Source organism: Meriones unguiculatus, chromosome 4 (genome assembly GCF_030254825.1).
Source record: "Meriones unguiculatus strain TT.TT164.6M chromosome 4, Bangor_MerUng_6.1, whole genome shotgun sequence".
NCBI classification, from domain to species: domain Eukaryota; kingdom Metazoa; phylum Chordata; class Mammalia; order Rodentia; family Muridae; genus Meriones; species Meriones unguiculatus.
In genome coordinates, this window is record NC_083352.1 from 130835322 (window position 1) to 130862239 (window position 26918).

The 26918-nt window shown below is 47.6% G+C and overlaps 1 protein-coding gene across 1 annotated transcript; it reads right to left on the reverse strand.

Moving 5' to 3' along the window:
* Positions 1-8401: 8401 nt before the first annotated feature.
* Positions 8402-16606, reverse strand: Pax1 (paired box 1). The gene is made up of 5 exons (XM_021646301.2): positions 16345-16606; positions 15291-15920; positions 13741-13880; positions 13098-13317; positions 8402-8493 (listed from the first exon to the last, which is right to left on the reverse strand). The coding sequence occupies exons 1-5, from the start codon at positions 16604-16606 to the stop codon at positions 8402-8404; spliced, it is 1344 nt and encodes a 447-aa protein (XP_021501976.1).
* Positions 16607-26918: the final 10312 nt, after the last annotated feature.

Below are 26918 nucleotides of genomic sequence, written 5' to 3' on the forward strand. Positions count from 1 at the left end.
TGTTATTTTACACTCTTGACAGAACCCATCCCTCGGGGCCAGGAGAACCTAGCATTATCTTTTTCTACTAGTCTTCTTCTGCCTTTACGTGAATAATTGTAAATATGCTGAAGTCAACAGTTTCCCCTGCCATGCAGCTGTTGGCCCAGAGGAGGAGACAAGCAGTGTATTGCATAGAGCAACCTGGATATTTACACAGAAAAGGATAAGTTTGGCCAGAAACCGTGGGATTTTTCTAAAAAGCAGAAACTCAAATAGCAAATGTCATTTTGTTGCTTCTTTTAGGGAAACACCACTATCACAGACCTTATTAATCATTATCTGATGATCCCAGTGACATCACAGGAGAACAGAGTCTCCCCTGTGTTGAATATGTTAGGCACCTTTGATTATTTCCAACAACTAAATGAGAACTAAAAACACATTGTAGCCAGCACATTTCCTTTTAATTTTTAAATTCATGCATATTATCGCCGAAATGAAATCCATATGCCTATAAAAATTCATTTACACTTTGCACTTCAGAATATGTGACAGTCTCTTTATAAATCTTTTAATGTCTTTATTTACTTTTGAGAGCATCCGGTTTGCGAAAACAAACTTGGAGAGAATCAGAACCAAGCTGCCATATTCCATGGATGCGCGCCCTTCGCACATGACTGATAAGGCTGCAAACGTGGAACAGATTCGTGAACACTCTTTGGTGCAAAGAAGTGCTGTTAAAAAGACCCAAGAATTGCCTGTGGACATTTTCCTGTAACACTGAACTGGATAGCTATCTTTTATGCTGTACGTGGTCATGGCTTTGGAGTGTGTGTGCATATGTTTAAGACTGAGTATTTGTGGGTGCCGGAAGGGAACACTGGGCTCTTCTTCTCCTGATAGCTGTAAAAATAATACCCAGTCATCCTAAAGGAGATTTTATCCTTCAGTCCTTCAGAAGATACTGAGTTGAGGTTTTGATGTTATTATTTAATGTCCCTGTTAGCAGCCAGTTTGAGTAAGGGAATCAGGATGGGGGTTTCCAAGCATGATACCCTGATCTTAACAAAACTCATTTAACCTAGTGAAGAGAGTGAGACATAAGCCAAAAGCCAACAGGACCATGTATAGTCAGCATGCTACAGATAGCAGCAGATTCAAACCATTTTCCAGCTCCCCTGACACCTCTCCAGCTGAGAAATTCTCCAGGTATCACAATGTCTCCGGATATGCCTCCAGGTCTGCTGATGATGTGACTCAATACACAACCCCATAAAATTAACCAAAATTAATTTGACACCGAAAGTCTATTTCAGTGAAGTATTTATGAATACCTGTTGCCATTAATCCTTTCTGGTCTAGCTGTGAAATCATCAAAGAGCATTAAGGTCTTGGCGAGCATCTGCAGCTACCAGATTTGAGGAGCAGCTGAGAGTCCCTGTCCCTTCTAAGGCTGCTGATTGTTCCAGCCAATTCAGAAGCTAGCGTTGTCAGTCCTGATAGACACTGGATCTTTTGCAGACCTGATGTACAGAAAGTGTAGTCTGCAAAACAGTAACATGAGTTAATTCCCTGACAAATGTTGGTGTGCTGAGCAAAGAAAAAAAAAGCATGTGGTGTGACGGCACATGAACATTCCCAGCACTCAGAAGACTGAGCAGGAGGGTCTCACATGAGACCCTCATGGTAACTTTTTGTGGACCAGTCAGGTCTATATAGGAGATCTTGTCTGAAAAAAAGGAAGAGGAAAAGAGAAGAAAAAGAAAAATAGTCGAAGAATAGCAACACGATGGGGGCTGACAAGCAGCCAAAGCAAAGTCTAGGGACTAGACTTTGAGCTTTATTCATTCTAGACAAGGACTCCAGCACTGAGCTATATCTCCAGATTTAGTTTTGAGTTGGTTTGGTTCAGTGTGTTGGTGACCAGTTTTGCTTTTTATTTTAGTGTAGACTCTTACTAAATTGCTGAGGTTGGCTTTGAATCAAAAATCTAAGATTACAAGCCTGTACCACCAGGCCCAGGGTTCTATTAGTGCCTATTATGAAGTGTAACTATTAATTAGTTTTTAATTAGTTATTAATTAATTAGTTTCCATTGAACAAATGAGAGAACTGATGCTGGTAGGTTTGTGTAATGTCACCCAAAGTAACACAGCTGCTAAGTGACGAAAACAAAACAGGACTTGAACCAGCATTTGCTCCCTTGAGCATTCTTCACTGTGGGCAGTTTGGGTCTCGTATGTAGAAATCTTCATTAGAGGCAGTGAGAGAGGTCCCTTCTATCCAATCCAAGAAAGAACACCTCTGTGCTCCACTGTTGTAAACAAAATGCTGTTGGGCTGTATATGGTTTATTACTATTTGCCCTGTAATTATTACAGCAGTATTATTTAACCTGCTATCATAAATAATAAGACACAGGCACCTGATAGATTTTGTAATTGCCTTATTTACCTTGGGCAGGGCAGCCATTTCCATCCATCCACACTATCAAAATAACCTCCCAGGCTGAATCCCATGCCATCTGCTGTACCCATTCCTGTCTGGGCTACCTTCCATCCATAATCTTATAAATACTTGCTCGTATTTTTCATTTTGGTGTTTTCTCCATCCACACCATCCTCGAAGTCCTACCTGCTGGTCCACATGCTTCCTTTTCTACACTAACCCATTGTTGTATCCTCCTTCCTCCTCTCTTCTTGTCTGTCTGTCCTCCAAGGCCCTGAGCTGTAGCTCTGCCCCCTTCTTCCGGCCTTGCTTTTGTTATTAACCAATCAGGAATAAAGTCTTAGGCAGATTTACACTACAAGGATCGGTGTATGGGGCAATAACCAGATCTGAGGGCCAGTAACTAGCATCAAAATATAAGCATCAGACCAACCCCCAACACTCCATTTACAAAATCCACTTGGGATTTACCCTAATGGTAATGAACAAGAGACAGGCTCCTGTCTCCCTTTGCTGTTCGGTCTCTAATATGTCATCCAGCACAGAGAAGTCATGTGTACAAATTTAGGTAACTGAAAACTTCCAAAGGATTTCTAGAGGTGGACAAGTTACTTGAATCCATCCTTCAAAACTCAAAATTTCACTAATGTAGATAAAATTGATTTCACTTCCTAAAAATGTCAGCTTAGAGTGGGTCCCTATTAAAACTGATATTGCTTATCTACTCGGAGAACTAAATGAACATACATCTATATTGCAGTCAGGGTCAGAAGTGGAGTCCGTCTCTGAGTGGCTGTGGACATCTAACTAACTTATTTGATGTTTCCCATATGAATGAACCTAGAACATTTGGGGACACATGCTATAGATCTGGTTACCAACAGAAACAATTGTGACAAGAACAAAAAGAGTGCTCCTCATACATGAATGTCTACAACCGGAAAGAGTATGGCTTTCACAGAATGGTTTCTTTTCCCTTGCTCACTGTTATCTTTCTCTTTATCTTCCAGGAACAATGTGCACTCCCCCTTGTGGCCATAATGATATCTTTCCTTTCTTAGATAGAGTTAAGCACATCCCCACTTGCTTGCCCAAGGATCATTTTAATATATTCCAGCCACTTCTTGTTCCAATTCAACTTCGAAATAGAAAAAAAAAAAAAAGCCATTTTCCTTCAATTCACTCAACATCGTTTTCATTTTAAGCCCAGAAGTTTGCTGTTAAGTCAAAACCAACTAGTTACCTGAAGAAGTTTCTCTTTATTCTTTGTTATTTGAAAATCTTGTAAAACTGAAACCTGGCCCACCAGCACTTGGAGAACTCTAGAGAACTAAACTGCACACTCTCTATAAGGAAGACACTGGAAGTTATCCATCAGGTCCGTATATCTCACCAGAGAAAAGGGAAATGAAATGTTACAGGATGGAAATGTAATTTAATAGCTGAATGAACATTCAATCGGCTTATTTCATCCTTCAGAAGAAAGGGGGGAGTGGAGGCGACCCAGGTGGTTAAACTGTAATACAGTAGAAATTCTATCACCCATGAAAACTGTAATTGGGATTCCACTTTAGGATTTGGCCGGCCCAGAAACAGATGTGTATTTCAATGAGAATCCCAGGCTTTACCTCCTCGAGAAATGCTATTTAGACTGAAAACAGGGCTTTCAACTAGCCTATGCTCCAAAGAAGCCACCAGGCTAAATTGACTGTAATTGTCCCGAGTGTTTAGAATCCCCATGTTGGGTTGGGGGTAAATGTGGAGCTCTTATTGTATGACCTTAGAGAGGAGGACAGTGAGATTGCTCCTGCTTCTTCCGCTCTTGGGGGGACATACACAAAAACAGGGAGAAAATTTCTTTATCATATTGAGATTCAAAGATATGAGCAGAAGTATCTGAGCCACAGGGCATTTCCTCAGTGACTGAGGCTACACAGCGACAGCAGTGTTAAGGTGAAGGCCAAGTACCACTTTGTGCTAATGAAAGAAAGGAATCAACTGTTTCTTGTTATGTGGCCTGTCTGGGTGCACGAGCCTTTCAGCTGAGCTTCTCCAACACACTCTGACAAGATTCTAAATTCATATCATCCAAATAACATGGAGCAGGTAGCATTTCTTTTGAACAGAAACTCTGGCCCATGGAATTACAGCTAGCGAATCTGGTGCTGGGAAATTGACAGTGAACTACACCCAGACCACAGATGATTTCAGTAAATCTTCATCTTTTTACAGGAGTCAAAACAAGCAAACTGGAAAGGCAGCTGTGAGGGAGTGAGGGCTACCACTGGCAGCCTAATTCCTTGTGGATTCCAGTGATCTGTGAAGAGATGAAAGGAATGCCCATGATGATACTGAATATTTCCTTCACCTTGGTTTGTATCAGGATTTCTTCGGTGTCTCTCCCATCCTTTTCTTCCCTGGCCCAGAGAGACCTGACTCTCCCCAAGACTAGGAAAATCAAATTCACCAACTCCTCCCTCGGTCTGAAGGAGTCAGGTTACCTTCCTGAAGAACAAAGCTGTCCCTCATTTCTTTTCCTTTGAGTCGTGTCCCGCCCCCTAAAAAGCAACCACTTCTCTGAGGGAAGTTATTATCCATTCTAAGTACTTCCTCCAACAAACAAGCAAACAAAATCCTGTCTTTAGTCACTGAAAACATGAAGCTGGCCCTCTTTACAAATACAGTGTTTTTAATAAACCCTTGTTGATATGCATCCATTTGAGAGAATGAAATAAATGCGGTGGGGCTGATGCAGCTTGTGTGCAAGGAGCAGATATGCATCCTGTGACTGTATAGACAATACAGTTCCTCGCTGAGCACTTGGAAAAGCAGAAACAAGTTCTCTGCTGAAAGAGGCGGTAAGAGCATTCACCTGTAAGAACGGAAGTGAGACTAAGAAGAAATGATGAGTTTTCATTTTGATGACTCTACTGTGTATTACTCTAATTCTTTCAAAACCACCAGAGGGTCATCTGAGTGATTCTATATCTTTCTTTGTGTAGTTCTTCTTTTGATATGTCACTCTATTTTTCAAGTTATTCTTAAAGTAAAAAGTAAAAAGCAGGCGGTAGGCCAGAGGTAGTCTCTGAGTAGTGATTTTCTCTCAATTTATTCTGCCCTTCATGGCACTATAAAATTGTATTATGAGCCTGAAATTTCTCTATAGCTCTAGATGCTTGGAGAACAAATGTCATCTTTTAAATGTGATTTAAATTCTGGATCTCCCATCGGTCTTAGAAGTAATTCTCCTACCCTTTTTGATAGCTGAACAAATTCATCTCCAGAGAAGGCAAGCAAAGGCAATGGCAGGCTTCCTACTGGGGGTTCCCACAGTGGAAGGGCACATCTCACAGATGGGACCCTGGGACAAAGGAAGGCTACAGTCCTGTCACCCTCAGCGGAGCAGGAATTTAGGTCACATTCACTGGGACTCTTCACAGCCACAGCCTGAGAATAGTTTATCCCTTCATATCTAACATGAAAAGCCAAAGCCTATTGGTGTTGTAGCTATTATATGCCTCCCTGATTTACCACCCCGCAGAGCCCAGAATGTCCAAAGATTCTTCTTTCATTACAGGCTAGCTATCAAAAACAACAGGGGAAAGATCTGAGAAGTGTTTCATTTTGCAGGTGGGACTTTAAAAAACAAACAAACAAACAAACAAAAAAGGAGTCTTCTTCTGTCATTCCAGCCTTTATCCCTGAGCAGCCTACCCACAGTCTCAGAAATGCAAGGAAACAAGAAAAGATAAAAATCAAAAGATGGAGACTGTAGCATAAATACTTCTAATAGGTTTCATAAATACTTCATAATGGGTTTCAATGCCTTCACAGGTCTAAGCAAGCCAGTCCTTCTCCAGGAAGCAAGAAAGGATCCCTGAAACTCAGTGTCAGGACTGAGCAGGAGGCACTCATCTAAGCATATCAAGGTTAGCTGAAGTCACAGGGGCCTTGACACTTTTTCACACTTCCCTCCCACTCTCATTAAGATCCACTTTTCAGCAGGTTCTACTGACTTATGGAAAGCTGGCCAGACTGTCTCAGAGTGCAAGTCCCAATCCTGACTCATGGAGGAGATGAGATACTTTCCCTCATTCCGAAGCCCAAATTCTGTCCTCATAACTTGCTGTGTGATCCGAAAAAAGGTACTCCCTAGCTCTCTATATCCCTATCTATAAAATGGAACTTTTTAAAGTCAAGAGACTTTAACTCTTTAAAAAAATTACCTGTGTAAAGAAAATGAGTGCTGTTTTATGACCGATAACTTCAACAGATACTATTATTTTTCAAAATGCAGTGAAATTTATTTCCCACAGGACCTAAGGACTGGAGCAGAGCAGACAGCTGCAGCAGGCAGCGCCAATTAGAAGCAACAATTCAACTCAAAAGTTTCTTTTCTAAATTTCAGAAAGCCAAACACTGTGAAGGAAAAAACAAAACAATGAGAAAGCAACTCCTTTGTCCTTTCAAAGAACGTGATTATTTGGTAACCTGAGATCATTTTCTTTAGCTTTCAAATGCTAGAAAAAGCTCTCCATTGTCGCCTTTTGCCCTTTAATTTTTATTTTAAGATGGCCTCTGCAATTGGCTCTCCCATGTGGTCTCTGAAGCTGAGCTGCCTTTCCTGAACTCTTGTTCAAGCTGGACCTGACGGGAAAGCGAAGCCACCAGTTTCTTCGATGGGCTGTAGCCACCGACAAACGTCCCCACGCAGGTTGCCCCTTTTTCACCACGGGCCCAAGCTGAGCAGTGCGCTCTCAAGAAAAGATCCTAGGAGGGGAGCCGCGGTCGATTCAGGGTAAGCACAAAAACACTGCCGAGCACTGGACTTTCTCCCTCACCGAGTTTCAAACTTCCTTTATTCAAAGGCAGCCACGTTTAACAGGTGATGTCAGACTCTCACCGGTAATGTTTATGAGTACAAAAACTGTGCTACACTCGGAGTCCCACCACCAGGGCCCCTGAACTCGGAATCAGTTAATAGGCCCCGTGCCTAGCTCCAGAGGTCACCCTCCTGGGTTCCTAGGTTTTTACCCACCCCTATTCCTTGCAAATCAGAAGCCAGAAAGAACCTGGGCACCCTGAAAGCACTTTGTTCTTCGAAGTTAACAAATGTACCGAGCCTCAAACACCCAAAAACAAACTGACGGCTTAGCAGTTAGATTAGACAGTGTTGGGTGTAGAGGGCTAGGAGAAATAACGTCTAACCTTTAAATTACTGAAAACACCATCCACCCCAGAGTCCCTTTCTCCGGGTCCTGTCTTCTTTCAGGTGACATTAGCTGAGAAGCAAAGCCAGCCCACTCACTGGGCGCAGAAAAAAAAAAAATTTTTTTTCTAAACATTGGGGGGAAGCAATTCAAAGAATTGTACTCTGGTTTATTACTATAAAAATATATGATAAAGGGCTTTGGCTTTTTTGCTTCTAGGTTCAAGCCCAGCTTCCTCGGAACTGAGGGTGCTGGGGGAATCGGGTAGAGAGGAGGGTTGGGTCCTTGGAGAATGCACTGAAACTTTCCCAGATTGGAGAAGTCAGGGAAGCTGTAAAGATAGAACCTTTGATGGTGAGGAAAATGCAAAAGAAGAGAGGCCAGGAGATGGAGAAGAGGAGAAGGCAAAAGGAGAAAAGATTCGGATGAGAAAATGGAGAAGGAAATAGAGAGAAAGAGAGAGAGGATGGAGGAAAACAGAAAGATCAAGAGAAAGGAAGGGAGAAAGACAAAAAATGTAGTTGAAGCTGTGGATGAGGGAGTCTCTCTCCGAACTAGGACGCTAGGAGGATGCAACCTTCGAAAGCCACGGTTCAAAAGGGCCTAAAGATCCCAGGGAATCAATCATTGATGAAGCGCGGCGGGACTGACGAGGCAGGCGGGCCCAGCTCGGCGTCCAGGATGCTGCGGAGGCCGGGTTTGCTGAGCCGAGCTGCCCACCTGCTCCTGGGCGCTGGGCTGAGGCTCTGTGAGGGACAGCTCCTAGGAGGTCGAGGCCGGGATGGGCAGTCCGTGTAAGCTACCAAGTGCGTCTGTGGTCTTGCCGCCCGGACTGGGGGGCTTCCTGTCGGCCCCTGCGGAGGAAGCACAGGAGCATTGGGTCACCAGCCAGAGACTCGGCCACAAAGCAAGACGGCAGCGCGTCACGGACTTGGGAGCGCCCACCCTTCTCTATCCATTCAGGCGGACTAGGCAAGCGTGTCTTCTCACCAGGACACTTGACCCAAAATGCACTCTAGTTGATGGCCACAGAGGCAAGACTTTTCTCTCTGCCCGGGATGCTAAGGGTGGAGGTCTCCACTCCTAAGGAGACGTGCGACTCACCCGGTGCTGACACCTGCAGAGCGCGTCCTCCAGCCCCCACACACCGACCCACTCCACGCCCCGCCAAATAAGCAGCTCAGGGTGGCTGGAGGTGAGCGGGAGGCGGGAAACGCACCACCAGAGGTTCTTGAGGACCTCAGACGTGAGCCAAGGTTGCACTTTCCGTAAGCAGGGGAACAGCGCGGGCACAGCATATCCTGGGGTCTGTGGGCCTCGGAATTAAGTGGCAGTGGGCTTGCCAGATCAGGCGGTATTCTCCGAATTGCTCTATTATTTGGGGTTTCGGGAAGGGGCCCAAGTTTTGCTACTGGAAGCCAGAAAGTGACGCCATGGTTGTGCAACCCTGTTTTTCCTTTCCCGGGGAAGCCAGACGGGCTATGCAGCCTTGCCTGCACCAGGAGGCAAAAACAGACGATCTCTAAACTGGCGAGTTTTCGACTTTCCTTCTCTCCTCCCGCAACAAGCCCTCCTCTAACGCCTCAGTTCCAGTCAGGTGAGAGGGAATTCTGATTTGCCGTCTGCCCTCCTCCTAGCCGCAGGCATAGCCTGCGGTGCCTGTCCTATCTCAAAGTTACAGAGAGCGCGCACGCACACACACACACACACACACACACACACACACACACACGCACGCACGCACGCACGCACACGCACGCACACAGAGAGAGAGAGAGAAGAGAAATTGGTGAGAGATTTTGAAGAGATGCACAGATGGTCCAGAAAAGCCCGGGTGCTTGCTTCCCCGCCTCTCAGCTCTCTTTTCTAAGCACGGTTACCACTGTTCAACCGAGTGTCCAGACTCCTTTCCACCCTGTCCACACACTTCAAAAGTGAGGAACTGTTTTAAAAACATCTGAGAAGGAGCTTTCTCGGGCAGGAGTGAGTTAGTTACCTTAGAGACAAGAGGAGAAAATAAACACCGGGAAGCCGGGAGACGGGCTCCACCCCACTTTGGGGAAATGCTCCTGTTTTAAGCTCTGTCAGTCCCTCCTCCCTTTTTGTGTTCTGTAGGACCCCGGGAATGTGGGAGGATAGCATTCTGGGAACCCTACCTGGGGGGGGGGGTCACTTAGCATAGTCTAATCTCTGAGTATGCGACTAGGGTGGGCATCTTAAAAATGCCAGAATTGCAAGGGCATAGCATGCTGTGGCAGAGAACCAGGGGAGGCTGGGGCTCCACCAAATGAGAAGCAAGAGCTAGCTAGGCTCTTCTTTGCAAAGGCTGTCTAGTTATCCATGACAGAATTCGCCTTTGGTATCTTCCAAGCACTAACACTGGATCAGCAATAACCATCAGAATAGAGTTACAAATTCTGTGTAACAAATACAAATAGCAAGTTTTCTTTACGTGAATTTTCTTACTAGAAGCCAGAAAGTGGTGTTCACAGATTTGACTTCTTTTTTTAAATCTCCCCACACCATCCCCTTCTAAAAATCACTCCTGGGCACCCTAAAGGTTTGCTAGCTTCTGAAACACATTGTGTAATGCCTGTTGCCCTGAGAAGAGGTCAACGGGATCTGTCACCTTGGGGAGAAAAGTGCAAAGATCTTTGCGTAGATGTGAATGTTCTTTAAACCCCACTCGTCTTCCCTCAGTTCCCAAGAAATAGAGTTCCCTTTCAGGAGATGAGAAACATCAATGTTACTCCTACTTTCTTGCTTCCATAGGAGGGAACCCAGAATCACCACCTTTGCCAAGACAAAGGTCATCAATTGTGAAAGCATAGGCTGCTATTCAGGGGGCTCCTGGCTGGGTAACCAGCAAGATGCAGGTAACTGGAGGAACACTGTGGTGAAGACTGTATTCTGGATATGCATTAGGTTATCAAAATAATTTGATTTTTTCCCTGGATAGTTATATGAATATTTATATTCATATGAATATAAATTCATATTGTCTCCACAAAGACAATTTTTAACAAAAATTAACTAAATATTAAGTCTACTATTATAAATTAAACAAAAAGTAATGACAGTAAACTCATGGAGTAGCTTTCTTTGAAGACATTAATTGTTTAAGAAATTGTTGAAAGTAAATGGTAGCGAGTTGTAAAACTTTCTTGACTTATCAAAGGCCAGTTAGGTAGCAATCTTTAAAGTCTGTTTTTCTGCCCATGAGAAAAGTGTAAATTCATACTCCAAGGGAATGTGTAATTCTCACGCTTCAAAAAAAAAAACAGATGCTTAATAAACAATTCATTTTTACAATCTTTGAACACAAATGCTTGCATGCCAGCCTGAGAAATTGTGTGAATAATTCCTTTAACCATTTTTGGAGTTTTTCATTTGTTTGTTTGGTTGGTTTGGTCTGGTTTTCAATGTTTTGTTTTGTTTTGTAAAGGAGCTGTGTGGATTAGGGCATTAACTTATTAACTTAATAACCAACATAGCTAGCTTGGACATGACTGCCAGTGAGATGCTCTGTATTTCTTTAAAAAATGATGCCATGTAGTTCTAACAAAGATGCTCTGTGTTTCTAATAAACTCAATCAGAAATAAACCCAAATGCAGATACCCATTCAAACTGACTAGAGTTAGTGGGTGTGAGATCCCTTTACACATTGGCCACACCGCACCACCTGTTTCTGACACAGGGCTTGAAGCTCCCATGGAAACAAGTGGCACAGAAAATGGGCTGTTCCCTCCGGAGCCAAAAGCCCTTGCTCTTCCTATGTCTTCCTTCTCCTTGGGACCAGCCCAGAATAAATCACTTCAGTTCTGGGCTGTCCTCTTTTAATTCAAGCTAGCCTTCTCAGCTAAGCACTTCACACAGACTGGCTGGCAAATCTTATTCAAAAGCTCTGTCAGCAGTTTCAGCGTGAGGAAGAACTGAGTGAAATCCGAGTCCGGTCAGCTGTCCTTAAATGTAGGGCTGGAGCTCATGTTCTCAGTACTCAGAATTCTTTCATGATTTTTTTTCCTCTACTAGCCTGTTATTTAAACTAAATTAAAATAAATTCTCCGACTCTGTCAGTCTTCTGCACATGGATTTCTAAGTATTAGACAAATGAGCATTTGTCTAATATCTTAGTCTTAACACACATTTGTCTTAACATCCTAGGTAATGAGTATTCTAAAAAAAATATTTTTTTTTAAGTTAAAAGCTACTTTCTTTCTTCTGTTTACTTCCGTGGATGGCACCCTCGTTTTCCCTTCAAGCACCCATATTCTCTCACCCTCCTCACTAGAGAGTCCTCAGAATGGCTCTATTTGTCTGGGAGCCACTGTCATCTGCCTGGCCATGGCCACAATCCCCACCACCAACCTCTCCAGCATCTGTAGATGTGAGACAGATAAGGTGATTACTTGAACATACTTCAGACCCATGCTATTCTGAAGTCTGTGAGACAGTCCCCTTCTCTGCCGGAACTGGGACTTCCTGAACAGGGAAGTTTAAATTTTCTGGTGATCAAAACCTAAATATAGGCAGGTTCATAAAGGCAGATTCAAGGTCAGGTGAATCGTTTCCCAAGTTCAGTAAAAAACAAAAATTTCATCAATAATGTGATTTAATCCGTGCTGGCCCTGTGGGTTAAATCTCTTAGTTGGCTTTTTAGGGAGCAGGCTTGGAGGTGGGAGACGAGGGGAGGGATAAGGTTTAGAGGGGAGAGGGATGAGTCACAGTGCCCTGGGACAGAAAGAACCTGAATGCTTTCGATTTCCTAGCCAAGTGCTCTGAAGAAAAGGAATCTAAGAAAAGACCAGGGCTAAGGGAACCAGGAGGAATCAGACAGGCACGGACCAATAGAGGAGCCCACGTGTGGAAGTCAGGAGTGCCACCGGCAGGTCCAACCCCACCTGTAGGGTTGAAGTACAGGGCAGATCACTGCAGAAAGAAATGTTCTGCTACACAAATGTGGGCCTGGACTGTTTTGCAGTCTACAGGACACTTTTGCAGTCTACACAAATGTGTTTTAGACCATTCTTGGGCATGGAGAACCTAAAGCCAGAGAGGAGCTATAAACTGAGCAAGGATGCAAGAACTCCGATCACACCTAAGGTCTTAATTACCAGCCTGACCCTCTTCCTTCTCTCTCAATAGAGCTAAAGGGCGCAGTTTTAGGGAGTTGCTCGGCCTCCCTGTGTCTTTTCTTAGGGACACCTGGTAGAGATGAATCTGCCCCAATCTCCTTTCCTTTCCTCCCCAATTCTTACCCTTCCCCTCACTCATTTCTTCCCTCCTTCCGCTATGTGTCTGTCTCTCTCTGTCTCTGTGTCTCTGTCTCCCTCTCTGTCTCTGTGTCTCCATCTCTCTGTCTGTGTCTCTGCTGTGTCTCTGTCTCAGCTCCCAAACTCCTCTCCCCACTTTCTAATCCGTGCAGTCTCCTGACAGCTCCCAGATGGTGTCCCTCACCTTCTCGGCTGGGGTGCTTGAAGGTCATCGCTGCTGCAAGCTCCCCGCCGTGCACCGCCACACCAGCTCCGTGCGGCGCCAGCGGGGGTGCCTGGGCTGGTGGCCAGGGCGGGCCCGGGGATAGGTAGCCGGCTGCCGGAGCGCTGTACACACCGTGCTGGTTGGAAGCCGGGTAGGCGCAGGCGGGAAGGAAGCCGCCCACGGAGAGGCTGGAAGCAGACTGCAGAAAGACAGAGTCAGAAAACCCTCAGCTTCTCCAGCACCGGCCAAGCTGCCATGGACTCTGCTGTCCGGTCCCTGATTTCTAAAAACAAACCACTCCAATGATATCAATGCTAGTAAAAACTGAGGAAGTCATTGTAGCCACCTTCGGGCTTTAAAGAAAAATCTTTTTTTTTTTTTTTTTTTAATAGAAAGGCAAGCCAGCCTCCTTCTCTCAAAGGCCAGGCTGCTGCAGAGGAGGACCCTGGGATTTGAGGACAGCAATGGGCCGCAGAAGAAGAAATCTCTGCGCAGACTTCACAAAGCCTGCCTGAGAGTCGCCGCTGCCCTTTCTCACCATCGCCCTCACCCTAACTCTTCCCCTGCCCACTCCCCACCCCACCCCGCCCCAAGGCCACCGACTGCTCTGCATTCCGGTTACCTGGGTGTATTTAATGTCGGCCTCCAAGGCGGGTTTCTCCAGCCCGTTCACTGCTGAGGAGGTGGGAAAGGCGCGGTTCACGCCTGCCCAGTCTTCCATCTTGGGGGAGTAGGCAGTGCCTTCGCTCCCGGCCAGGGCACCTGCGGGAAGGCAGATGGAGTGGAAGTCTGTGCACTCCTGAAGGCCTCCAGCCCAGACGTTTGCACACGAACCAATGACCCAACTAGAATCCGTGGGCGCTGCCAGACCTCCCCTCCCACACCCGGATTCTGTCACAGACCCCAGAGTCTTTCTTGGAGGTGGAGCTGTGGCAGGGCCTGGCATTTTGGAGCAGGGAGGAGAGGGGCCTGCCCTTCATTTCTTTCAACCCTGAGCCCGCTTGCTACGAAAGGGATAAGAATCAGCGAGGCTGAACCGGAGGCAGTTTCTTCACTGCTCTAAAGTGACAATCAGAAGGCTGCAAGTTCAAGGCAACTTCAAGAAAATTGTGTAAGCCTCTGGGTGTCTTCATTAGCATCTAGAAGGCTAGGAGACCATTTTGACCTTGGACTGCCTCTAGGAACCGTTCTGGGTCTCCCCAAAGAGACCTATGCCAGAATGTCTCAAGAACAGAGCTTCAAACATGTTCAAACATGGGCATAGACCTGGCAGACCTCCCAAGCCCCCGCTCGCTGCTGCTCCACAGGTAGTTTCGGTCTCCGCAGTTCTGGAATAGAGCTACTCAAATGTGATCTGTGCAGGGCCAAGCCACCCACCTTCCCCAGCTCGTTTCTCCTATGCTGCTTCCTGTCGCCCCGGGTCTGCTCAGGTGAGGAAGGAAACACGAGCTGCTGGGAAAGGGAACCAGTGCTTCCAGAAAACACCTCATGAACCGTCCTAGGCAGGCCACCAAAGTTGCCCAAAACCTCCGGCCTTTTCCATGCAACAGAGATTACCAATATTTGAGTGAATTTTAATGACAAACTGCAAGTCCTAGTGACTGTCCCTGAAGAGAATGGGGCGCCATTACCTCTACTCTAATGACAGGGCTGGAATGGCCTCTGAACCCCGACAGAGGTCTGTGCTAGACTTAAAAAAAGAAAAAGAAAGAAAGAAAAAAGAGAAAAGGGAAAAGGGAAACACTGACCACAGGCTCTTTCTCCTTTAATCAAAAGAACTTCTGGGCCTGCATAAGCTCTTGAAGGAACCTGAAAGCTAAAGAAAAGGAGTCCCGCAGAAAGGCCCCGGCGGCGGTTTGTTTGTCTTAGATTTGGCGATAGGCATTTGCATTCTTTTTGCAAGAATGAAAAAGCGCAATTTCAGGCCTCCGATTTTGTGGTCTCCGTCTGCTCTTCTATTTGAGAAATATTTTCCATATTTGTCATAAAAAGTTCAAGATGTCCGAAGACTCCCACAGAAGGTTCTGGACCCCCACCTGCGTGACCAGTCCTGAACTATTTTTCTGAGCCAAATTCGGTCCTAGGAGGAGAAGGGCGTGCAACCCCCTCGCTCGTCTTCCCGCCCCCAATTCTGCCCTTTCCTAGAGAATTACAGAAGACCTCACGACTGACCTGTTTGCTCCATAAACGTCCGGATGCCCAGGATGTTGCTGACTGAATGTGCGGAGGGCCAGGAACGCGGGATGCTGACGTGACCCGCCGAGCCGGGGACCCCGGGATGGCTGCCCATCTTGGTGCCCGTAGGCGACACTGGGCTGGGGTAGGGGTACTGGTAGATGTGGTTGTAGGGCAGCGCAGGCTGCGGCGGCGGCTGCTTGCTTGCTTCGTAGGGCCCCGGCTGCGCCAGGCTGCCGATCTTGTTTCTCAGGATGCGACTGATGGAGCTCACGGAGGGCACGTTGTACTTGTCACAGACGCCATCGGCCAGCAGCCGGTCGCGGATCTCCCAGGCAAAGATGCCAGGGTCGCCCTGCTTGTAGTCCCGAATGTGCTTCACGACGTTGGGGGTGGTCACTCGGGGCTTGCTGCCCCCAATAGCCCCGGGCAGGATGGAACCGGTCTCGTTGTAGCGTGCCAGGATCTTGCTCACGCAGCCGTGGGAGACCCGCAGCTGCCTACTGATGTCGCAGGGTCGGATGCCCAGCTGTGCCAGCTCCACGATGCGCAGGCGGATGGCGTTGGGGAGGGGACGGCCGTTGACGAACACGCCACCGAGCTGGTTCACCTCGCCGTACGTCTGCTCTGCGAACGCGCCGGATAGGAGTGAGCAGGCAGGGGAGGGAACACCGGCCGGTTAGCCAAGGGGGTGTTGAGGGGTGATGCACTGCACCCTAGCGCGGCTCTGGGGTAACCCTCAGGTCCACCCCCACCCTCGACAGCTCAGACCCCGGGGGCAGAGCCGGGGTCACGCTAGCAAAATCGGGGCTTGAGGTCGGCCTTGCGCGCTTCAGCCCTCGGCGCCCTTCCGCAGCTTTGGTCCCGTCCTCACCTCCTCCCTGAACTTAAGGGACTGCCCCCTCGATGACTGGGGGCAGCAGAGAGAAAACGCGACTCCCGAGGACGGACAACATTTTGCCCAGGGAGAGTGGGTCGGTGGGAAGGAAGGGAGGCAGAGCAGCAGCCCCGCTCGCGCCCTCCCGCACCCGGCCTGAGGCTCTCCCCTTACCCATCGCGCGCGGCCCGGCCAGCTGTCTGGCGCCGGAGCGGCGGGGGCTGGGCCCGGCGCAGTCCGCGAGAGCTCGGGCGCCGCCGCCGGCGGAGAGGCATAGAGGGAGGGCGCGCGCGAGCCGAGGGCCGCGGCGGCCGGAGACGCGCAGGGAGCCGCTGCCCAGCGCGCCGCCTGCCCCGGGGCCCGCCGCCGCAGCCGCCGCCGCCCGCTCCCAGGACACTCTCCAGGCCCGCGACCCCAGGCCCAAGGTGAACTTCATCCGATTGGGAGAAATTCGTCTGACCGGGAAGCTGCGGGGTGTGAGAATCAATTTGACGTGTCCTCCACGTCAATCTCTACAGTCACGCCGGAGGCTCACGAATTGGCAGCTCATTGGTCCCCGTCACCGCGCCCCGGCGTCCCCCCTCCCCGCCCAGAAACTCTACCCCTCCTCCTAGCGCCTAGCTTCCCCCTCCGCCTTTCTCCACCCCCTTCCAACCCTTCCCCCCAACTCCCACCCCACACACCCCACACACCCCAGGAACATAAACCACCCTAAACCTAGCTGAGCCCGATCCTGGAACCGTCCTTGTTGTGGCCTCCCTAACCTACTTCAGGAAAGGCAGGGAAATCATTTCAAATTGATCATACGTTAGTTTTACAACCAACTCTACCGCCATTACCAATAACCTTTGGAGGGCATAAGTTGATCCTGGCAAGCAGTTTTAGTATGTGGCTGTCTTCACCACCTGCTGCCCCGAGGAGAAGAGACAAGTCAGGTGGATACAGCGCTCAAGGAACCACCACGGTGAAAAGAGAGAGGAGGTCCAGCGTGGCTGGGGCACCAGGGAAGGCTGGTTCCCCCGTGGCTTGTGGAGCTGGCCCTCTCAGCTCACATGTCTCTGCCCTCCGTGTTCTCCAGAAGGTCTAATAGCGGGAGTGCTTTTGGAATAACATGAGGTGATTCCAATGACCCTAGAGGGGCACATTCCAGATTGTGCCTCTAATGACAAAGCCCACCCACCAGAACTCAGTCCTCTCCAAAAAGAGACAGGAGGAGCAGGCAGGAAAAACAGTCAAGCTTGCTGTCGCCCCCCCCCCCCAACAACAACAACTTGGCAATCTGCAAAAGCCCAATGGCTGCTGTTGTGAGCCCAGATCGCACCTTTCAGATAGGCGTGAAGTCCTGCACCACCCCACACCCTATCCTCATGTCTGGCCTTCCCAGGCACTAGCAGCCTTCCAGGAGGTCTCTGCTAAAGTACCCAGTGGCCTTGATAACTGTGGGAATCCCAAAGGAAGCCATGAAGGGGTCATGTAGCTTTGCACACAAACTGGTGCCAGGGGGCCAAGACCTGTGAGTTTCCAGGTGGCAACAAGAGGTTTGGGCTGGTCACAAAATAGCAGGAAAGGAGGCCTGGTGGGAACCCAAAAACAGCCACAATTCCTGGAACTCCCAAAGAGTCTAAATACTCAGAAATCAAGGTGCCCCTCTTCACCCACACGTCCCTCCGTGCTCTAGCATTTCAGAGCAGCCTGAAAACTGCGCACCGCACAAGTGCAGTGATACCCAAGGCTCCTGAAGGTTGACCCTGTCGACATAGCTTCAGGAGCCTCAACGGAAGCTCTGACCCCTTTCCTCCTTTTTCTGGGGGTGGGGCAAACTTTGATGAATCGCAATTAACCTATCCAAATGTGTGTTAGAAGGACTTGGGCCATACATTCTGCTCTCTCCGCATAAACTACCTTACGCAGTAGGCTGGGGTTAGAGCCATGGGGGTGGAGGATGTGGAAAAGAAAAACCGGGTTCAAAAGAATTGAGGAGACTTCTCTGTCTGGCAGCCCAAAGAACACGGTGCAGCCTCGGGCTCCAGGAGTTTCCAAGAGGTTGCTCAGATGAGGAAGAGGGGAAATCAGTGCACCCTAGAAGAACCGTAAACCCAGTGAGACCTGTAACCCCACTTGGAACCCCAGGCCTGTCTAGAACGGATCAGCCTTCCAGGGAAGATCTAGGGAACGTAGATTAAGGTGAGCAGGTGGGCACGCTGGCTGCAGGAGCTTCCCGCTTTGGGCGGAGGACAGGGTCGGGGAAGCAATAAGCCGAGGAAACTGCGTGCACAGGAAGTTCTTTGAGGCTTCAAAGTAAGGACACCTCACTTTCACTTCTCTCTAGATGGTTCGTGATTCGACAGCCTCTAATGTAGAGGCTCATTTCCAGGACTTGTATTCAGGCGAGAGATACCAAGAAATGTGTAATCCTTCACCGCAGCTCTCTCCTAGGGTGAAAAACAGAGCTTCCGTCCCTTCACCCAGGGCACCCCAGAAATTCATCAATGTGGCTAAAGGCTGGAGGGAGGAGGAGGGAGCGATAGGCACGCTCAATGAGCAGCTAAAACGAGCCTTGCCGTCGGGGAGAGCTGTGTCAGTCCAGCTACCCTTTCCTAAGGTTTCTCAGCCCACGCTTCGCCGGCAGCAAGTGCAGCGCAGACCGGTCTAAACTCCCCGTGGGAAGGCCGCTGCGTGGTGGGGGATGGTAGAAGGTGGGGAGAGACGGGGGAGGGGTGACTTGGGGTGGCGGGCTCTCTGGCGCAGCTGAACCTGCCAGCCTTTCCCGCCACCAGGGTTCCCTCGCCAACAGGCAGCCGCACGCGGGTCCAGACTGCACAGTGGTCAGCCCCGCTTGGCTTCGGGGAAACCTTACAGTTTGTCGCCCCCTGTCGGGTCGGGCCCCGGTTTGGCGGCGCGGGTTCCCGCGCGGCGGGCTGGACGAGGTGGCTCAAAGGTTGATCTGCAGAAAGCAAAACGTCTCTTCAGCGTTCCGGGTTGCGGCTTGGCCACCTCCGCTGCTCCGGGGGCAGCTAAGGTCCACGAGGGGCGCGCAAAGGTAAGAAAGCGCATAGATTCCGCATTAGGTCTCGGTGAAATAGTTCTGCAGGCGCAAAGCGCGGCGTGCAACTGAGCGGTGTTTTCCCGAAGCGCGGAAGCCCCGGCGCTCTGAACGCCCGCTCAACCTGATGCTGGCCGCTCACAGGGGCAGAGGACCGAGGGGAGGGTCCCTAAGCGATCCTAAGACAGACAGACAGGCAGGGAAAGTAGGCGAGGACAGCGGTTTGATTGACCGTGCAAGTTGAAGAGGGAGCGGTGGAGAGAAGGGAGCTCTTGTAGGGACCCGAGGCTGGCCGCGGAGAACGTCGCTAGGAAATATTCCGCCCGTTTGTCACTAGAGCCGTGAATGCAGGACCGGACTGTTCAGGCTGAGTGAAACAGCCTCCCAGTTCACCTCTAGATATCATCTTGATTTTTGATGTGATCGTGTGGGGAAGTGATTGTGTGGGGAAGTTATTTGGGTGCAAACGAAGCGTGCAACGGGCTGGTCGTTCCCCAGGACCCACACGTTTCAAGGTCTCCAGGAGAAAACCAAACTAGCAGATGGAAGTCCGTCGCGGGCGCGCAGACTGCTGGGAAGGAGCGCACAGCAGAGCAAGTACGCTGTAGAGAAGCCCGGGTCGAACCTCGGTTTTGCAGCCACCCTGCCCGCCAGCCGGGGCTAGCGGACGTGGCTTTCACTATCAAGTCTCTCTTGGCTCGGGCCTTGCACTTTCGTTGTTTCGTGAACACTGAGCCGCGCCTTGCTTGGTTCGAAATTAAAGTCAAACAAGCCGAATATTTTATTTTAAAATTCGCTGGAAAAAAAAAAAAAAAGCACGCAAACTGCAGAATAGCCTCCCTTACTCTACAGGGACAACTTTACAGAGGACGATTTTACCACTACACAAAACTTAAAAATAAGAAGATGGATTTTTCTTTTAAGTATGAGATGTGGCCAGGTGTGAGAAAGCATCTTGGGGGAGGGGGTATTGCGGAGGGGGTATTGCAAAACCTCGGGGAACGCTGGATCAGGGGAATAGCTCGCAGGAAGCGGGAGCATGCAGAGTGCAACGAAAACTACACGGAGAGTGACGGGGATCGAAGAGGACAAGATGGAGAGAAGGGAGGTCTCACAGATTAATGACCGCAGCGGCTACCCAGTGGTCAGCGTGAAGCCTGTGCCCCTTCCTCACCTTAGGAAGCCAGTGGCACCTGCTTTCCCGGCTGGAACGCACACTCTCCAGCCGGCCAGAGTAAGGCGCTGAAGGCCTCACCAGGCCCAAGAACAGCAAGCTCCATCCCCGTGTTCCCATTGACAAATTCTCTAGGCTTATTTTCACTCAGCCTGCTAGTGTCTGCCCTGCTCGTTGCCTAGGCTCGCTTTTCCTCTGCTAGCCGGGAAAAGTCGGGTCAGCATCCCTGAATGGATAGAAACTGTCTCAATCAACTTTGGCCTCTCACTGCAGTGACCTTGGAAATGTAGACCAAGAGTAGCAAAGCAAATAAAAATGTCTTTCCCAGCTTCTTCAAATGAAAGGAATACACAAGAGCAGATGGCTATTTTGCAGCATAAAAACAATCTCGGATGTTGGGTTCAGAGACTAGAGGGAAAATAGCAGAAAATAGATGTGCTGTGCAAGTCCATTAGAAACAAACAGGGGGAAATTGGGCATGACCAAGGAGGACCTAAGATACTTCCTGCTTTGAAATGTAGGGACTTGACCACTCTGTTTGTAACTTAGCTTTCAAAGCTTCAGAGTGCAAAAATTAAAAGTTGCATTTGGGTAAGAAAAATAAACTATAGATGCCAGTAGGTTTATTATTATTATTATTATTATTATTATTATTATTATTTTGTCGGGGAGGGATAGTTTTCTGAGTCTTTGAAGTAACCTGTCTCCTTGTCCCTGGTTTATGTAAATCCTTGCCTGACCAAAATCCTAAATCCTTTATAGTGTATGTCTCCCTAACTTTCCTGGCAGTGGACATGTCACATAAACCCTCAGAAAAGCCTCAGTGTCTCTTTCTGAAAAGTGAAGAACATTGTGCAATCATATTTATTTGATCTCGTTAACACACACACACACCATGTACATCAAATCCCAGAATGTTTAAGGAATGGTCAAAATCCCACTTTTACAATAATCTCTCAAAAGTGTTTATGCGTCACTGCTAAAACTCTAGATGGCAAAATGAACACTGGAAGTGCTGCGGGACTTCAGCTGTGTGTGGAGACTCCTGAGCACTTGGGAAAGTGGGGAATCTAAGAATAGCCACGGGAGGGGCGTTTACAAAGGGAGCCTGGGGGGGGGGGTGCCAGGCTTGGAAAGGACTTTTTAAAAAGCAAGGGCAGATGAGGGTCTCCTGCTGCCTTAGGCTTGCCCCTGCTGATCAGACCCTCTCAGCTGCAAAGATTGACGTGCGGGCTGCATCCATACTGGCCCAGCCTAATCGGAAACAGCTTGAAGTGTGTTCCCTGTGAACTCAAGGGCAGCGATGCTTTAGAGATTTCTGTTTCTGCATGGACTTGGAACATGGCGGATGGACGTGGCGGCTAGAGGTTACTTATTGGTGCCTTTTGTCTAAATTAAGACGGAGGCTGAAAAACCTTGTTTGCTTGGATTTCTCTGATTTCTTACTAAACATCAGTCTTCTCCACATTTCAACACAGAAGAGATCATTTACGCCCTGGAAAATGCAGTATTTAGGTTTGCAGAGGGATTGCTGTCATTATTTCATCACAGGACACTAAACTCAGGACACTGCCAGATCCCCTTCCTACAGAGGCAGAGGGGGATAGGGGCACTGCCCCTCTTCAGTGACCTATTTCTTACATAATTAGCACATTGATTCATAATTAAAACTCCATTGTTTCATTTTTGTTAGACACATACCTTTGGGAAATATGGAAAGAAAGCCTTGGCTCTAAGGTTGTGGGTCAGGTTTTTAGCGTTAGCTCCGAAGTCTGAAAGCTTTCCCTCTGTGATTACAGTCTCACCAACACTAGCTCTCCTTCGTGTTCATCTGATTTTTCATATGCATGTCTCTGAAATCTCTCCCAGGAGGAATCATTTTCCTTGGCCAGAAATCAAGTGTCTTTTTGGTGAGGTTTCTCTGAGGCACTGATGGGATTCTTGTAACTTTTTACTGCTTGTCTGCCCCATCCCTTTGAACTGATCGCTATTGGTTATCTTCTCCTCTAGAGTCACCGCACTGTCCCAGTGATGCTACAGATACATACATACGCACGTACATACACATCTATTTATGTATATATAAAGTATGTCTGCTGTTCCGTGATGGTTTTAATTTTCCTCTCCCTCCCCCTAGTGTATGGGCTACAGAGTTTTATTGAAGACCCGTAATGCCTCCGGTTTTGATTTAGTGTTTTGGAGTTTGTGATCTCATTGCCCAGTATGGAAAATATTAGACAGGGTCTGCAGATTGTACACAGGAAAAGACCCGCATCACCATTGTGGGCCAAGTGCTCTTCTCCAGCTATGAAATAACACAACTGCGCAGCTGGCTCTAGCCAAAATGTGGGATTTATGTCACCAAATAGAGACTCCTGCAGCCTGTCCTGCCTTTGCAAGGGCTTTAGAAAAACTACTGAAATCACCTAGGCACTCTAGACGGTGCTGACACCCAGAGACGGTGATTGAATTTGAAATAGTTACATGAGTGCAGCCTGGAAATCAGAAGTTTAAAGAGTCATTCAGATAGTTTTCAGGTGTGTTTAAATCGGAGCGTCTGCTTTCGGAGAAGTTGGAAGGGAGGGGTATGAGATGATGCTCTGCTCTGTAGCGAGGGTTCTAGGAGGTAAGAAGAAAGGCTGGCAGCCAACCGGCCTTCTCTATGCTAATGCCCTGTAAAGGCTCTTAAATACGCGTTCAGTTCAAATCTTTGTCTGAGATGGCCTCCCCACGGTTCTGCCGCACTCTGACCCTCTTGAGAACAGAAGGGCAGCAATCACAACCCTCCATCAGTCACCGCTGACTGCTGAGGTTTCTGTATTTAAAGATCCCTGTTTTCTTGCTCTGGAACAGGTGATCAGGGGCTGCTGGTTAAGTGTAAACATCTGAGCAGGGCTTAGCTCAGGAGCATTGACAAAGTTTGGCCGGAAAGGATGTGGAAGTGAATCATAAGCTCCCTGTGGGGAGGGGGATCATAGTAATTGGGTCATCCAAGAAGCTAGGAAGTTGTCTTCTGACACTCTAAGGAGCTTAAATAATAGACATGGAAAGCAGCAGGGCAGCACAGCCCTCAAGCTGAGGAGGTCATCCGAGAAATGCAGAATCTTCTAAAAGCAATTTCAGATTTTTGTTTATGGTCGTAGTTGTTAATTCTGTGTCAGGTGCCTTAAGAGAAGGAAGCTTTTCCACGATGGCAGTGACATGCTACAAGTGTGCTTGAAATCAGATGCAGAGGAGGATAATGGTAAAAGTGTCTGTGGGTAGCTTAGCCAAAGAAGAAGAGATAAGGAAGTCCCCCCCAACACCACACACCAACCCCCCCCACACACACATACACACCTTACAAATCTGTAAAGTCTCAGAAACAAAATTAAATAACTGTTTTGTTTTTATTAGGTTAGCTGGATAGTTAAGACCCAAGCTGCTTTTAACTTGATTTTTATTGTTTCAGAGGCTTGTGTGTATCCCAAATGACATGTATCATTTCAGGCTTTTCCCACCTCCCCTCTGTTTTGTGTTACTTTTTATCTTTGTTTTTTGAGACAAACTGTAGGGCCCACTCTGGCCTTGAATTCTCAATCTTCCTGGCTCAGCTTTCTGAGGGATGGGGTCAAAGACAGGCACCAGCACCTACCATTTACCTTTTTTTTTTTTTATTAATTTCGCAAACAAGTCTCAATAAAATTCTGGAGTCACTGTCATTGTAAACCCTTCAACTTTGAAAGTACAGGGCTGCTTGCGATGACTTAAAAAAAATTCTTTCTAGCTGTGAAATGTAAACCATTACTAAAACTAAAGGGACAAATAAAATTGAGCTAGAGTCTGGGAGTATTATGTAGTGCCTTGGTTTGGAACCCATCACCTTGAGCATGGTAGACAAGCATTCCGCCACTGAGCTAAGCACACAGCTCTGTGTGCATGTCTGTATGTTTTAAACATTACATGGACATCTGCTGAAGGTATCTCTTGAATCACCTATTCTATAAACTCTATCAATGTATAGTTTGTAAACTCTATCAATTATTTCAAGTATTCTGTTAAAAATTCTTGATGTTCATATTCTTTGATAAAATTACACTAATTGTTATAAGAGCATACAAAAATAATTTAAAGATATATGAAAATTGCTAATAGTATCAACGATAGCAAAAATAAAGCACCCTTAAATTTGTCTGAGGTTTCTCGATAACAAACAGAAGCTGAGGGTTGGAGGATGGAAATGCTGTGACAGATGCTAGCAGAGCAATAAGGTGGCGGGTTGCATGGACAGATCCGCTGAGAAAATGAGTCTTGACAGGACTCCCAGACATGTAGACACTGGCACAAAGAGCGAGTTAATATCCGCCAGCCTGGGACATACTCAGAATTTATATTATTATTTCTTGACAGGCCAATAGGAAAGGGGTTTGTCCCTTCTTGCAAGAACCATCAGAGGGTGCTTTCCATTCCATTTTGGATAGTAACACCTCTAGTTGAACCAAAACTCTTTAATCTTTCTTCTGCAATTATGTTACACAGAATGTAACCAGGTCATGTGATGCGGACTTCGGGGTACACGTGTGTGACGTGTTCCTGTTTGCAGTGTCAGCTGACTGGTTTGAGCAGAACGAATCTGGCACTTTCATCTTATTTTCTCTATGAATTTAAATTTCTCTTTAAATTACTTAGGTAACTCTGCAAGAAGGGCTGTGGAATTGGCTGGAGCTGGCATGCAGCAAAGCTTAGACTTAAATGAATAGCCTTAGATGGAATTTGATGGTTTTCAGTACAACTCTGGGCTTAAGGTCCACGGGTCATGGAATTGGAGCCTTGGCTGTGTTGGTTCCATTGTGCCTTCAGAGGATCTCTTCACATCTAAGCTGATGGAGAAGTTGGAAAAGAAAATTGTGGCCACAGGTGATTGACGAGTACGCAAAAGTGTGTTGGGGTGCAGCAGTGGGGCTGGGGAGGGGTTTGTGGGTGTGTGTGCACCATTGTGGGGGCTCAAATGCTTTTTTCTTTTTAAAGCTTAGTATCATTAAGTCCAAACTGTGTACACACCTTAAACAGAATATTGGCAACCATATAGGCTAAAATGTCCATCAATTAGATGCTTAGGGGATATTTTGCTAATAGAAATGCTTATAAGCCAAGCTGCTTCACAATGTATACTGTGGAGAAGGCAGATTCAAAGTCCTTTCCTGAATTTTCATTCCTTCATGGGGCTGGCTCAACACACTGAAATGGCATCTTGGGGAGACAGAATCACAGCATCTGCTTTAAAGAGGTGAGTGACAGAAGTGCCACCCCACCTTCTGTGGTTTGAGGAAAATGAGGAAGAAGGAAGGCCTACGTTTGTCCATAACTTTCCAGTACCACGGGTGGGTTGATTTCTTTCTCTTTGTATTTTCTTGTCGGCTAAGCATGCTGAGCCCCAATCTAAACAGGAACCATGGCTACTTGCCTTTGCCCAGTGTCTTATCAAACTCCTCCTTCACTACAGAGAATGTGTTCACTTCGGCATTTATTCTCTTGCTTTTGTGCCACAGTGGACTCCCTCATTTCCTCCTTTACCCTTTGAACATGTTCTGCCACCCGGAGCTCCCTTGGGGCTCAGTCCCCAGAGAACCAAGCTTGGAGCTCAGGAACTCCCACTTCTAATAGCCACCCTACATTCTACAGGGTGTTCCTGACCAAGATTGGTGTTTGACCCTCTCTCCCTCCATTTTTTACCACTTCCCCCAAAAACTCACACCTCTCTTGGTTTTCCCACACATTTCCAACTTTTCCCCATTTCAAGAAGTGCTTTAAATCCAAATTTTTAGTCGTGTGGCATCTTCTGTAACAAAATGGCTTATAGCCTAAGGATAAGAATCACAGTAATCGCTTATATCTCATTAGCTGGGCACACTACCTTAGTAATCTCATGGCTTCCAACGATTGGGGTGCCAGAGGTTTATGTACTGTACTGGACACTATCAGGCACTGTCCAAACCATCCTGCCCAGGACTCGAATACTCATTGTTACAGGCTGAGACTATAAATGTAAATGTTAATGTTAATAATTCACATTGGAGACTTTTTCCAGTTACTCTAGGCCAAAGAGCCAGTGTGCCCAAGAAAATACTTCCCCCACATCTACTGATGCTCATTGTTGGGTATGAAAGTCTGTGAGACAAGGATTGAAGAATAACTTGGAAGGGCCATTCCAGTATCAGAGCATCAAGTGACCTTGCAGTGTCTCTATCATCTCCCTACTCATCTTTGACTCAGTCCAGACCCACATCTATCTTGGATATTGATTCCAAGGCGCTGGGCTGAGTCTGCAGGTTGTGAACACTGTCTTCTTTGCCAACTATGTGAATTTCTTTCTGTGGTTTCCTTGCTGCAAGTATGATGGTGAGCATGAGTCATTGCTACAGAATCACAAGCTTGGAAGCCAGAATGGCTCCTCGTAGCTTGGCATCCTCTTTGTCCTACTGAGGGAGAGTGCTAAGCAGGTGGGGGTTCTCAAGAAAGAAAGTGATTTGGCTTCTGGCACCCCAAGGGCAA